Source organism: Juglans regia, chromosome 10 (assembly GCF_001411555.2).
Source record: "Juglans regia cultivar Chandler chromosome 10, Walnut 2.0, whole genome shotgun sequence".
Lineage (NCBI taxonomy): Eukaryota > Viridiplantae > Streptophyta > Magnoliopsida > Fagales > Juglandaceae > Juglans > Juglans regia.
The window spans coordinates 13,941,549-13,955,518 of record NC_049910.1 but is presented as its reverse complement, the minus strand read 5'-3'; the positions used below and the strand labels follow the sequence as shown (position 1 = coordinate 13,955,518).

Below are 13,970 nucleotides of genomic sequence, written 5' to 3'. Positions count from 1 at the left end.
CTAAGAAAGCTGGGTCAAGGGTCACAATTATCTCACCCTCATCGGACCAAAAAACCTCTGCTCGGCCCCCCCAAGGAGGAGAAACGAGCGGAACAACCTTACAACACAATGACAAGGCGGATTCAGCCTCCAGCACCAACTCTAAGTCAACCTCAGCTTGCTCCATAACGACCTCAAAGGAATCAACCAAAGAAGGCTGAGGGGGATCCAAATTTCCTTCACCAAGCGACTGGGAAGAAAGGGGAGGGCCTTTTTTAGTAGAGCTTGATTTTTCTGTGGGATTCTCCTTGGTGCGAACAGGAGGGACTTCAGTGCAAGCCTTCTTTCCTTTCCTGTTCCCTGCAGCCGAAGATGATGGCCTCTTCTGCCCATGAGGCAGTAATGGAGCACCCAAAAACTAGCGACCAAATACATGTGCCCTACTAGAGGAAACCACAAACCTGTTGATATTTGCATGACTCAAGAGGACCTCTGTCCAGGTCGAGCTATCATTTTTCTAACCCAAATGTGCACCATACAAAGACGCTCCTCCTCATGAATGGACAAGATAATCTCGAAACTTCAATCATCAGGGACATGACCCCGTGAAGCACGAATTAGAAATTCACGATGACCAACTTCACCTGGTGGAAATTCTCAACCCTCACCATAAACAAAGAAAATCTTCCACTGCCACTTCTTAGCATGGTAAAAGTGGTGCTCTAGTTGGGCAACTCGACTGCTAGAATGAGCCCGAAAACTACAAAGATTACCCTTCAAACATTGAATGCTGTGAAAAAAAAAAGAAGAAATTCACGAGCTGTTAAGTCAGGGTATTCATCACCAATGGGCTCCAAAACCTGCCACCAAGCAACACAACAGGCCATCAATATCCTACAAGCATTTGGCAATAGTTGGGTAGGAGCAAGTCTTAAGAGATCTACCATGTCTCACACAGGACAACAAAAGGGCAAACAGAGCCCCATCAAGAACATCGCGGAGTACAATGCCACAAAAATGGCCAGTCTCCATAGCTGCTAACTGCCCCTTACGCGGTTTAGGCAAGCTTACCTGCATCGAATCAAGGACTCCATGGTGATCCCTCAAGGAATCCAAGTCGAAGTGCGTGGTCGTTGCTACCCATTGGTGACCGTCGAAGATAGGCCACCGACTAGCCTCAACTTCCTATGTTCTAGGAGGAGAGTCGCGAGGTTTGGAAGATCTCCGGGTGAAGTGTTTGAGCGAGAAGATTTGTGAGAAGCCATGCTGAGAATGAAGGAGAACGAGGAAAATGTAGTAAGGGACAAAGGAAACAGCGAGAAATGGGCGCTCTGGAGAAGAAGGAAAGTAACTAACATAGTTGAAATGGAAGACGTAGAAGGAATACTTGTTGAAGAAGAACTGCACAATTTGAAACGACAGGACAATAAGGAAGGAAGCATGTCAAGTGCAAAAAATGGGGAAACTAAGGGGGGCGAAAATGGAGCAACACCTTCACTCCCTGATACATGAAAATCGAAAGGACAAAAGGCCAGATCACAAAGCGACGCTATGAGTACAAGTCCTTTCACATTGTGCATGATGAGACTTCGCGGAGTAACCAGAACTAGAAGGGTCTAGTTTCCCTATCATACCCGATGGGCCTATTGCACAACCTAAAGGCCAAGATCAGACAACTAGGCTCAAACGAACACGTCGCGCGGGCTACGGACCATGAAAACAACCTCTACGGCATACGAGATAAGAACTCAACAAAATTTTAATGGCTGTGGGAGCCCAATAACTCCCCGAGGATAAGATGAACTACAAGTAGCGAGAGAGAAATTCAAATAATGATCCCCCCCCCAAAAAAAAAAAAAACTTGAGTTCAAATAAAGGATAAGGTGGTTACAATATCCAAGGGGGTCCCTTCGCCACTCTATATATATCCATCAATTACCACTCTAAGAGGTATGCAAACATTGCTTTTCTGTTCTATATGTGATGATACTAGATAATTCACCTAACTTAGGCATCGGAGGTGTTTCTACACCCTTGAGGCCTTTTTTCCCTTTTGGTTGTAGGTTGCGGGCAGCCAGGAACATGAAACATGTCCGCAACACATAAAGTATCAAAAATTTTATACTCGAGCGATTTCACGTACGCCTTGCGGACGAATCATAACTTTGCATTCTAGGTCATAAATGGAACATGGCATTTCTTTTAAGAGAGAAATTTGTAGGAGAGTGCAGTCATGTGGGCGGGGAACAAATTTTTTACAAATTGGTATGTTCGTTTTTTTGTGAAACGGTGTGTTTCAAAATTTGTCTTCCATCTCTTCTGCATTCCTTTCTATTTGTGAAGTCCTCCCCCATCTTCTCAATCCCTAACCCTAACCTACCTTTCTCCATTTCCCGTCGCATTCTCCCATTCCATTCTTCTCCTTTTCTCCTCCATCTCCTCCTCCATCTCGTTCTACATGACTTCATCTCCTCCTATGGTATTTCACTTATTATTATTTGGATGTATCTAGTATTTCACTTGTTGTTTTTGGAGAAAATGAACAACCTACTAGTCAAATGTATTGAGCTTTCTGCTTTGTGTCGATGCTAAGGGGTTTTAATTGGGTCTAGAATAATTATTAGGAGATGTGAAATTGTTTCTATTTGCAATATTTAAGTCTCAGGACATTGAACACTGAGAAATAGAGAAACAGGCCGACAGAGGCGGAGGAACGAGAGAGCACCACCCAGACTATGTTTAAACGACGGTGACCAATTGAATCCAACAGATTGGAGATCTCGTGTGCCAAGTAATGCTAGAAAGGGTGGAGGAACGAAGAAGAAGAATGAAGACAAAGTCTTCTGGAAGAACGAAGACTTTATTCCTCGGTAAGAAGAACTAAGACTTTTATTCTTTTTGGAAAGGTGGAAAGGGCATTTACGACGGAGTCTTCGTTCTTCTTCTTCATTGTTTTTCAATTTTCTTTTTAAAAGGGTGTTGACGTGGCTGAACATCACATCAAATTCGTGCGCATCTTCATGCGCCAAGTTGCCTGTATGTAGTAGGATTCATAAAATATATATAGAAATCTAGACAATATTCCAATAAGATTAAAAACATGTATTAATAGGCGGAAAATTTTGTGTTTAATTTTATTTTATTTACAAACCTTTTTTTACATACCTAAAACTAGGGGTGTAACCGGTCCGGTCCGGTCTGGTTTGGACAAAATCTAGGATCGATCCAATATGTACTGGTTTTGCATTTTTAAAAATCAATTACGCACCGGTTACCCCCCTAAACCGGTACCGATCCGGTTCCATCTAGTTTTTCGATTTTAATTTAGTGAATGCATGAGATTTGTGAGAGAGATAAGCATTGAAAGTAGCTAGCAATCTGGAACTTAGAACAAATATATGTGTAAAAGAGAGACCAATAGCTGAAGACAAATGCATGGAATCTGAAATTGCATCAAAAGGATACATTGCTAGAATATTATTACAGATCATATTCATCACTATATATGAAAGCAGGTGCTCTCGGGGAACAATACTATTTATGGATTTGAGCCCAATACAATGCTTGAGAATGTATCCTAGCTTAAAGGTAAAAGGCTGCTCTTTGACCCCACATTTACATAAACCTTTTGAAAAAATTATATGTTTAGTAAATTTATAAAAAATGATTTAAAAAAAGGAATAATATTAGTAAATTTAAGAAACACAAAAATTTTTAAAAATTTATAATACAAAGTCCTAGAAAAGAATATAATATGTTGAGTAAGTTTATAAAAAATAATGATCTTCACTATTGACGTTAGAAAATAAAGATCCTCAAGAAGATGATTTTAACTGTCTTCTTTTTTTTTTTTTTTTTTTTTACTTTTAATATCTTGAATCCATCTATGTATGAGAGCAAATATATCTTTCAAAATGGCACCCAACTAGTAGGTAGGTTTTTTTTACAATTCAATGGATGTTTTATTTTTCATTTTTGACTTAGTAGAAATGGGAGATTTCATCTTTGGAAGTCGTACAAGAGATATGAGACTGAAGGCAATGGAGCAAAGCCACTTGAAAGCTTTCATTCAACTCAAATGCTTAATCAAACATAACAAACAGAGCTTTAGGCTAACGTGGTCCTTAAAAAAAACCTAGGAAGTTCTCAACCCAACCATATCATTGCAGACGTAAGAGTCTCACTCAACTTGGATGTATTAGACTTTCTTAGTTGTGTTTGAAATCGACAACCCAAAGTAAAATAGTTTCTCTGTTCTGCTTTCTTTTAACTACAGGGAGCATATGTCTAAACAATCCTGACCTCAAAGAAATATGCACAAAATTGTATAGGAATTAAGTCCAAAGAGCAACACCTAGACGAAAATTCTCAAAGATGTCTAAAGTTCCCATTTAACCAATAAACCTTTGAAACAAAAAAATTTTCGATAACAATTAAACCAACGGAGATTAAAAATGATATACACATCTGAGATTGTTCCAAGAAAAATTACCATCGAAGACAAAGAGACGTGAGAGAGGGGCTGCCGACTGCATGAGAGATGGGAGGGCTACGTGAGACGATGAGAGACAGAGAGGGTAGCGCAGCATTGAGAGAGGGGCCGAGGGGCTGTGTGTGCGACGGGAACAACTCAAGAGGTGAGGCCGTGAGGGGAGGTGCAACGATGAGAGAGCGGGTCTATGTTTCTGAGGAGGCGACGACAAGAGGGAGGGGACTCAGGCTGAGGGGGCGAAGGCGAGATGTGCACAGTGCAACAGCGTGGGCCGTGGCTGCATGAGAGGGCAGAGATGCAAAGAGGCAGAGTGAGAGAGTGAGGAAGAGAGGGGCGGGTCTTAGGGTTTGGGAGACTGGAGGTACAACAGCGCTGTTTAGTAATAACATCAAAATTATTACTAATAGTCTAATTAGACTAAAACTCTTATACTATAAGTCTATAACTATATCAGTAATTTTGTATAAGTATAACTATAGTCTACATTAGACTATTAGGATAACTATATATTAGTATTAATTATAGTGATTTAGTATAACTATATTAGTATAAGTATTAGTATTATAATAAATATTAGTATTAGTTATAGCTATATAATATATTAGACTATATAATAGTATTAATATTAGGTTATATAGTAGTGTTAGTTATAGTGATTTAGTATAACTTTATTAGTATAACTATAATTATAGTCTATATTAGACTATTAGTATTAGTATATATATATTAGTATTAGTTATAGTGATTTAATATAACTATATTAGTATAACTATAACTCTAGTCTATATTAGACTATTAGTATTAGTAATAGTGATTAGAATAACTATATATTAGTATTTGTTATAGTGAGTTTAATTTATTATAACTATATATAGTTATATATTTTTTGTTATAGTGATTTAACCTCTTAAAAAAATTGTTATAGTGATTATATCTAATACTATATAGTATTAGTTATAGTAATTTAGTATAACTATATTAGTATAATTATAACTATAGTCAATATTAGACTATTAGTATTAGTATATATATTAGTATTAGTATAGCTATATAATATATTAGACTATATAATAGTATTAATATTAGACTATTAGTATAATTATATATTAGTATTAGTTATAGTGATTTAGTATAACCATATTAGTATAACTATAACTATAGTCTATATTAGACTATTAGTATTAGTTATATATTAGTATAGCTATATAATATATTGGATTATATAATAGTATTAATATTAGACTATTAGTATAGCTATATATTAGTATTAGTTATAGTGATTTAGTATAACTATATTAGTATAAGTATAACTATAGTCTATATTAGACTATTAGTATTAGTTATATATTAGTATAACTATATAATATATTTGACTATATAATAGTATTAATATTAGACTATTAGTATAGTTATATATTAGTATAGTTGTATAATATAAGTATAATTATAGTCTATGTTAGACTATAAGTATAACTATAGCTATAGTGAGTTTGTTAATTGTTATATTATTACATGTTGATTGTTATAGTAAGTTTAATTTATTATAACTATAGTATTGATAGTATTATAGTGATAGTAGTAGTATAGTAATTTAGTATTAGTAATTAGTATTTATTACTATATAATTATTTTATGTGTAATTACTTAGTATAGTGATTATTTAGCTATATATAATATATCAGTATTAGTTATATATTAGTATAGCTATAAATAAAATGTTATTAATAATTTAAATATATATTTTATGTTTAAAGCATATGATAAATTAAATTTTCATTTTTAAGATTAAACTTTTATTTTTTAAATTATAATAAAATTTCTTATATATAATTATATTAATAACATATAATCAAACAAATTACAAATGTTCATATTTAAAATTAACATTTTATGTTATAATTTAAAAATTATAATATTAAATTATTTTATATATAATTATATATTATATATAAAACTTATATATAAAAAATATTTTGTGCAATATTAATTTTATACAAAACTTATATATATATAATTTTAATTTTTATATTTTCTTTTTTCCAACTGGGCCAGTCCAGTCCGGTTCGGTCCCAAAAACTATGAAATCGGGACCGGCCGGTTTTACGGTTACAAGAACTGGTCCAGACCGGACCAATTTTTCGATTTTTCAGTTCAAATTTATACCCCTACCTTAAACACTATCAAATGGGTCTAATATGATGTTTCTAAAAACAAAAAAACAAAAAAAAATGTGGGTCTAATATGATGGAGAATTTTTATTTTTTTTTTTCGCAATTTAGATTAAAAAATTTACAGTAGCAAGGGATGGGAAACACCAACAAATTGCATCCCAAAAAACAATCATTACTGTACATAAAATAAAAACAATCGAAAAATAGATTCTAATAACGATTCTAGTCCCATAATATCTCAACTAGTAGCCGAGAAAGGACCATCATGATTAATTAAAGGCGGTTTTGTCTCACCCGCTATGATGTGCACTTGTACATTTCGTATTTAAAGTGGTCGTTGAAGATCTCTCCCGCAATTGTGGGGGCGGTGGAGTTGGACGCCAAGAGACTCCCGATGGGAAGATGGCAGTATGGTGGTGGGTGGTGGTTTAATGCGTAGTATCTGAGGTTGAAAGTCTCGAAAAGAAGACAAGTTTTTTACTAAAAAGAAGTATCAAAACAGTATAACATGGTCGGAAAACGGCTGGCGTCCAAAGGTAAAGCTTTGTTACAGTGGCATCCAAAGGAGACTGAGATCCGAAATGGTATAGTGGCGTCTTGATTCTACTTGTTTCTACTTCTTTTAAGATCTAAGCAACTTTATCGTAGTTGATTCTACTTGTTTATCCGAAATGGTAAAGCTTTGTTAAGCCCAGCTCTAGACATTGCCAAGGTGCAAGGTTACTGTTTTGTGTGCACTTTACCGTAGCTGTTTCCTTGTTGGATGAAAAGAAGAGAAGATTGTAAATTATTGGATATTATCACTGAAGTTATTGCTGTTCCTTGAAGCTTTTAGCCGATGATTCAATGAATAGATGATGCAGATCGCGCATACTTAGACCCGCCAAAACAAAAGAGCTGAATAACTAACTATGAATTGAATAATCATGCACGTCTGAAAATAAACCTGAGTTCCTTAAATTATTATAACAAGGATGCTACTGAGAGACCTGGCTGATTCAATACAACATGATTCAACCCTTTGTATTGTACCCCACACACTCTTTTCCTTCAATTTACGAGCCAAAAATGAAAAACTCGATTCACCTTAGTACAACTTAAAGAAATTTATGGGCCTAACTCATCTCATAAAACCGGTTCTATATGAGAGGATTGTTTATTTCTTATAAACATGCCCAAGACCTTATATACAGACAATGTGGAATTATTCTTCAACACAACTTCTTATTTATTTGACATGTCATTATGTAGTTGAGAGGGGACTCAAATAAAGATGTCATTAGCAGTATGTTTGGCAGAAACATAAAACAAATACCATTGAGTGGCAAAATAGCATTCCAGCAGGGTTTTATTCTCCTAGATTTAATTGCTATTGTCGCGGGCACGATCGTTTCCGGTTCAAATTCCTACTGATCATTTGGTAGATGAAAATGAATTGATATACAAATCTTGTCTGCAGATCATTTTCCTTTCTGCATAGCTTCAAGTCCTAGGTTGCTACTAGAAATTATAGCAATTAGCAAAGTTACAGACATGACAAAACGAACAATGCTCATAACTACAACATTAGCCACATAGCGAATCCATACTATTTGAGATTTTGAAGCAATGCGAAAAACTTAGATGGCAAGGGTCCCAAAAACACCTAACAGAGTAAACAGGTGTTTCAATCAAACACATTGCGGAATACATAAACATCCTACCAGTTACCTTACGATACAAAATGAAAATTGCAGAATACAAATAACAACTTACATTCTTAACCACATATCTAAGAGCTCACGAAGTTGTCATTCGGCCTGCTCTTCAGACTTTGAGCTTGGTGATGACATGGCAGTCTTCGACTGAGAGGAAGAAGTTGAGGTATTGCTCCGTGCTTGTGAATTTTGGCTTGAGGATGATTCAGTGAAGAAAATTATGTCCTCCTGGTTGTCCACCAACACTAGGAGAGATCTTGGAGTTGGGGCCAGGTTAACATCCAAAACTCCCTCAAGGATCTGAACTACCTGACCCATCGTTGGCCTACTAGTTTCATCATCTTGGATGCACCAAGAAGCAACTCTACAAACCCTTGTGACCTCTTCTACATCAGCATTTCCCTCCAACCTGGGGTCTAAAAGGCTAAAGATATCACCCCCATCAGTCATATGGCTTGCAGCCCAAGATGGGAAGAATTTAGTTTTGCCATCTGGAGATGGCTCAGCGTTCCTTCTTCCGGAGACAAATTCAAAAAGCATCATTCCATAGCTGTAAACATCAGCCTTGGCTGTAATGGCCACCCCTGAGATCCACTCCGGAGCGAGATAGCCTCTGGTGCCTCTCATGGTTGTCAGGACTCGGCTGAACTCCCGCCCAACAAGCTTTGCCAGGCCAAAATCTGCCACTTTTGGACAAAATTCAGCATCAAGAAGAATGTTTTCGGGCTTTATGTCGCAGTGTATGATGCACTCTCTGCACTTCTCATGGAGATAAGCCAACCCTCTGGCTGTTCCCAGAGCAACGTGGTATCTTGTTTTCCAGTCCAAAACCTCAGGATTCTTTCCATGGAAAAGATGAGATTCTAAAGATCCATTTGGCATGAAATCATACACCAGCAACTTTCTAGTCCCCTCAGAGCAGAACCCACGAAGCCGGACTAGATTTACATGTTGGATTGTCCCAATTGTGCTGACTTCTGTGCGGAATTGCTTCTCTCCTTGGCTGATGCTTTCAAGTTTCTTCACTGCTATCAATGTTGAATCAGGTAACGTCCCTTTGAAAACTGAACCAAAACCCCCACCTCCCAACTTCTCCGAGAAATTCTTGGTGGCATTTTGCAAGTCCTTGTACCCAAATGCCACCAAAGAACCTTCTATTGATTTCGCTATTCCAACAGCTCTCTTCCTTCGCCTAAGGATTACAAACACAAGAAGACCAACGAGAACTACTACCCCTGCGACTGAACCCACAACAGCACCGACAATTGTTCCCTCATTATTTTCATGAGTTGAAACCTCTGAAGCTGCCAGTCTGAGATGTAGAGTCCTTGCGTTATGATCATCTGCTGTGAGTTGCTTCAGATTCAAGAGATCCCCGATCCAAATTGAACAGTTATTGGTCTCGTAGGCATAAGCAGTGCAAAAGCAATTATTCAAGCAGCTTGATTCACATTCTGCAGCAGTTCCAACCAAAACAGATTGTTGTCTTTCAGGTAATGCCACGTTGGTCGTTGGAAAGAACTTGTCCTGCCGTCCATTAGTAAGACTGCTATTCTCACACTGCAAGGGCGTTTTCCGCACGCAACCACCAGAATAATCCTTCGAATTCCACTCATACTGCGATTTGTGATCAAACCCTTTCAAACAACTGCAAGAGGATTCGCTTCTTCCGTTGCAGATACCGAAAGCCCCGCAAATAGCATAAACCTCACATGGGGTTTTCGGTTGACTCCAAAACAAGTTCCAATTGCTAATTACCCATGTCTGTTGTTTAATTTGACCAGAAACATCCATCACGAACCGAGATATGATCGAACTGTCGTAAAGAGAATAGTTGAAGTAACTCTCATTTATGTTGTTAACATAATGGAAGTCGTAGATATAATTGAGCCTCATTTCAGGAACATCACTAAAAATCTTCCCATTCCAACGTCCAGTATCATAGTATTTAATAGACCTATTCCACAGAATAAGATATGAACTGGTATTTGCCTGAAGCTCAAGAGAGAAGAGTCCCGGAGCAGGATCATTTTCACTCCTCCATGAAGTGAGACGTTGGTTTTCCTTGGTAATGTTGTTGTATCCAATCTTAGCACGAGGAAGCCATGTATCAGTTGGATGATCAAAACTTTGCCATAAAGGTTTTGAGGAATTAGACCCACCTCTAAGAACAAGATTTCCCTCATCTAGAAGAACAGCTTCTACAGCACTTGAGGTGTTGGAGCTCAGGTTTGTGGACCAAACTGGGATTTGAGACTCGTTAAAGAGAACCAAATTACCATCTGAGATTTTTAAAACAGAAGAACTTGTATCAGAGATAGGCTTATCTCTGTTTGCTACCCAAACTGCGGTCTGTCTTGGGACTTTGCGGTACCAAATGCCTATATAGTAGTTCGAAGAGTTACCTGGTTTGAAGAAACCCATCACAAAGTCCCCACCTGCAGAGACAATGGTTTGGTTTCCAGAGAGAGGATGGTTTGCAGAGATGGTGTCAGCTCCAAGGGAGAGATGAGTGTTGACAGAGAAGCCGAGGAATAGAAGAGAAAGCATGAGCCATGGATTCCTCCTGGCATCCATGGCTGCAAATAAATTTTGCAGACAAGGTAAAGAATCTAAAGATATTTTTAGGAATAAGAACTTTTGCAGAAGAAGAAGAAGAAGAACGGGAGATGCTCAGATGGCCAAGGAGACATGCTATACTCATTTTATCAATTTTTAGCATATTTATAAAAAAAATTAAATACATTTAACAATTTTCTTTCGGATAATCTAGAGGAGAGTGGGGCCCCACCAGAGCTCCCTCCGCCTTGCGTCATTCTCCACTTCCCCACCGGCTGACAAGTCAAAGAAAAAGCTTTCGATTCCCTCCCAACCTCGGAGCAGTGCATCAAGTTTGTGGAGTCCAACGTCTAGAATCATCAAGTAATCGTACAAGATCTTGCTATGTCAAACCTCCATTAAGAGCACGTTTAGATTTAAATTCATTTTAATTGATTATTATAATTTTTTTAAAATTTTAATATAAAATATAATAAATAATTTAATTTTTTTAAATTTTATAATAATAATAATATTAAAAAATAATATTTTATTATCTAAACTCAACTTAACATCTAAATATAATTTAAAATTACATCAACGATTTATAAATAAGATATACGTATTCAAATGATAATTTTTTTTATTATTGGGATGAGGGTTTTGAATTTTAGATTTAGGTAAAAATTATATCAATGAGACCACATATTTTTGACATATTCAAATAAATTTTATATTATATAATATCGTTTCAGTCTTTTAAAATATGTTAAATAATTAAGAAAAATTAAGAAATATATTTTATATGTCTATATCTAAGCTCAATAAATTCCAAATAATTTTGATCCGTCACGAGCCAATACTACCTCGTAAAATTGGGTTAGAAGGACCTTGTTTGTCCAAAGACTTCACAAGTCACAAATGCCATTTCCCCCCGGCCCCCAAAATTGCCCCATTTTTAGGTTCACGGAGCTTCACTTGGTATAAATTCAGACAAGCCCATATGTATGTATCTTAAGACCGAGCCGTGAATACAGAGATCACACGCATCATTCAACGGTAATGAAAGAAGTCAGTCACAACCACGTAAATTTGCAGCAGGCTTGGGAATACAGGCAGGCAGCAAATTTCTGGCTGAGAAACGACGACAAAGAAATATAAGCATGCCGTGTTGAAATTCGTGCACATAATTTTCACTCGGAAAGAAGTGTTGCGTGGCTTTTGATCTTTGAGTCATTGGGTTTAATGGGGTTCACAGGGAAACTAATTTTGAGCTGTATTACGTTATTTGGCATTGAATGTTCAAAGTTAACCAACTTCGTACTGCAGAAAACCATATAATAGAATTCCACCCATCATTCAATCTCTCTATCCATCTCCTCCTGTATTAACCATGACTTGGGATGCTGAAAGATGACACCCATTCAAACTTTTCAAATATTACAATCATCGGTCAATTCCAGATGGGTAGGTCCAATTGGAGCGAAGACCTGTGGAAAGAGAATTCCGGTGTGAGACCAAAAGTTGTGAAACCAACTTTGACTAAGTAAAAAGTAAATACAAGCAAATAATCACACCACGTAAAATTAATGTGATTTGATAAGATGTCTATATTTATAGAGTTGTAAAAAATTTTATTATGTTAGAGAATCACAAATATACTTTGAGACAAATCTCATTATTCAGAATATTTAGAACTTGCATTAAATACATAATAGTGTCACAAAGTGAAAATCTTAATTTTTACTTTTTTATGTTATTTGCTCTAGCGCGTATCGAACGAACTCTCTATCCGAGATTTGCTTGAATGACTCGTCCAACGAGTGTTAAGCGAACTTTAGCTTCGGCTTGGGCCGACACAAACCTTATTGAAAATCCACCAAAAACCATAACGCATCTTTATTAGGTCGAGTCATCAATTCAGGCCAACACACCAACAAAAGCAAGCTCCACAAACCCAACCACCACCACTACTGTCGATCCGAAAGTTTGATTGTTGAAGTCTTAAGTGAATAAAACTACAGTACAGAGAGTTTCGGGCATCATTCTTGAAAACCAATAAAAAGATGCAGTCATCTCATAATGTCTATCTAGGATGTGAGATGCCTAAATCCTCAACTTTCACAAGACTAGGACTCTTTCTAACCACATTTTGGATAAGATTGTTCATCTAGTTCCGGCCTGAGAATTCAAGTATACCTCGGCTCAATTCCACCCTCTCCATGCCCTCACCGTGAAGCCCACAGAGTACTATCCTAAGTCCTTACGTGATCTCTCCTCCTCGCTAGTTCTATCTCGGTAAGCCTTTACCGCACCCCTCTACCATACACAAACGGCTACGTTATTTTCAAATAAAATATAAGTGATTTCTTTGAGCCTTCCGTAAAGTTTATTATGCATAGTAGAGTAAAATTTTGAGATGAAATTTCATTTATTTCCCTATGAGTTATAAGTCTAATTATAATACGTTTTGAAATTGTATTTTTGTTGGGTTTGATTTTACGATGGGTATAAGTTTGATTGTAGAAAAGTATTAATATGACTTTGTTTGGAACCTAAACTCATCTTAACTCATCATTATAATTTTTTCAAATCCCAACACAAAATATAATAAACAATTCAACTTTTTCAAATCTTAAAATAATAATAATAATAAACAATAATATTCTAACAATATTTTATCATCTCAACTCAGCTCAACTCAACTCAGTTCAACATCCAAACTCACAGTATTTTTCGTCTCACTTTATATTTAATGGAAAATATTTAAAGACTTTAATTATATTATATGATATTAATTTTATAATTTGATTTGGTAGTAAATTGTAAGTTAAGCATATTATATGAAATAAATCTTGGATAGTTTTAAATTAGATATGATTAGTAATTTATGATGATTTTTTTTAATATAAGTATTATTAAGAATATTTTATAAGTTACTATTGCTTAAAAAATTTATGATTTCCTACTAGATTATATGTTGGAAGTATTAAATTATAGTTTTAATAATAGTTTATAGAGATATGAGTTTTTAATATGATTAAGTTAATTTTTGAAATGAATTTAAGTTGTCTTGCCATATTTGATAAAATT

The 13,970-nt window shown here is 36.0% G+C and overlaps 1 protein-coding gene across 1 annotated transcript; it reads right to left on the bottom strand.

Moving 5' to 3' along the window:
* Positions 1–8,217: 8,217 nt before the first annotated feature.
* LOC109020005 (G-type lectin S-receptor-like serine/threonine-protein kinase At2g19130) lies at positions 8,218–11,022 on the bottom strand. Its single transcript, XM_035694951.1, has 2 exons — positions 10,745–11,022; positions 8,218–10,621 (listed from the first exon to the last, which is right to left on the bottom strand). Exons 1-2 carry the CDS (start codon positions 10,914–10,916, stop codon positions 8,433–8,435), a joined length of 2,361 nt encoding a protein of 786 aa, XP_035550844.1. The 5' UTR covers positions 10,917–11,022; the 3' UTR covers positions 8,218–8,432.
* Between the last annotated feature and the right edge of the window lie 2,948 nt (positions 11,023–13,970).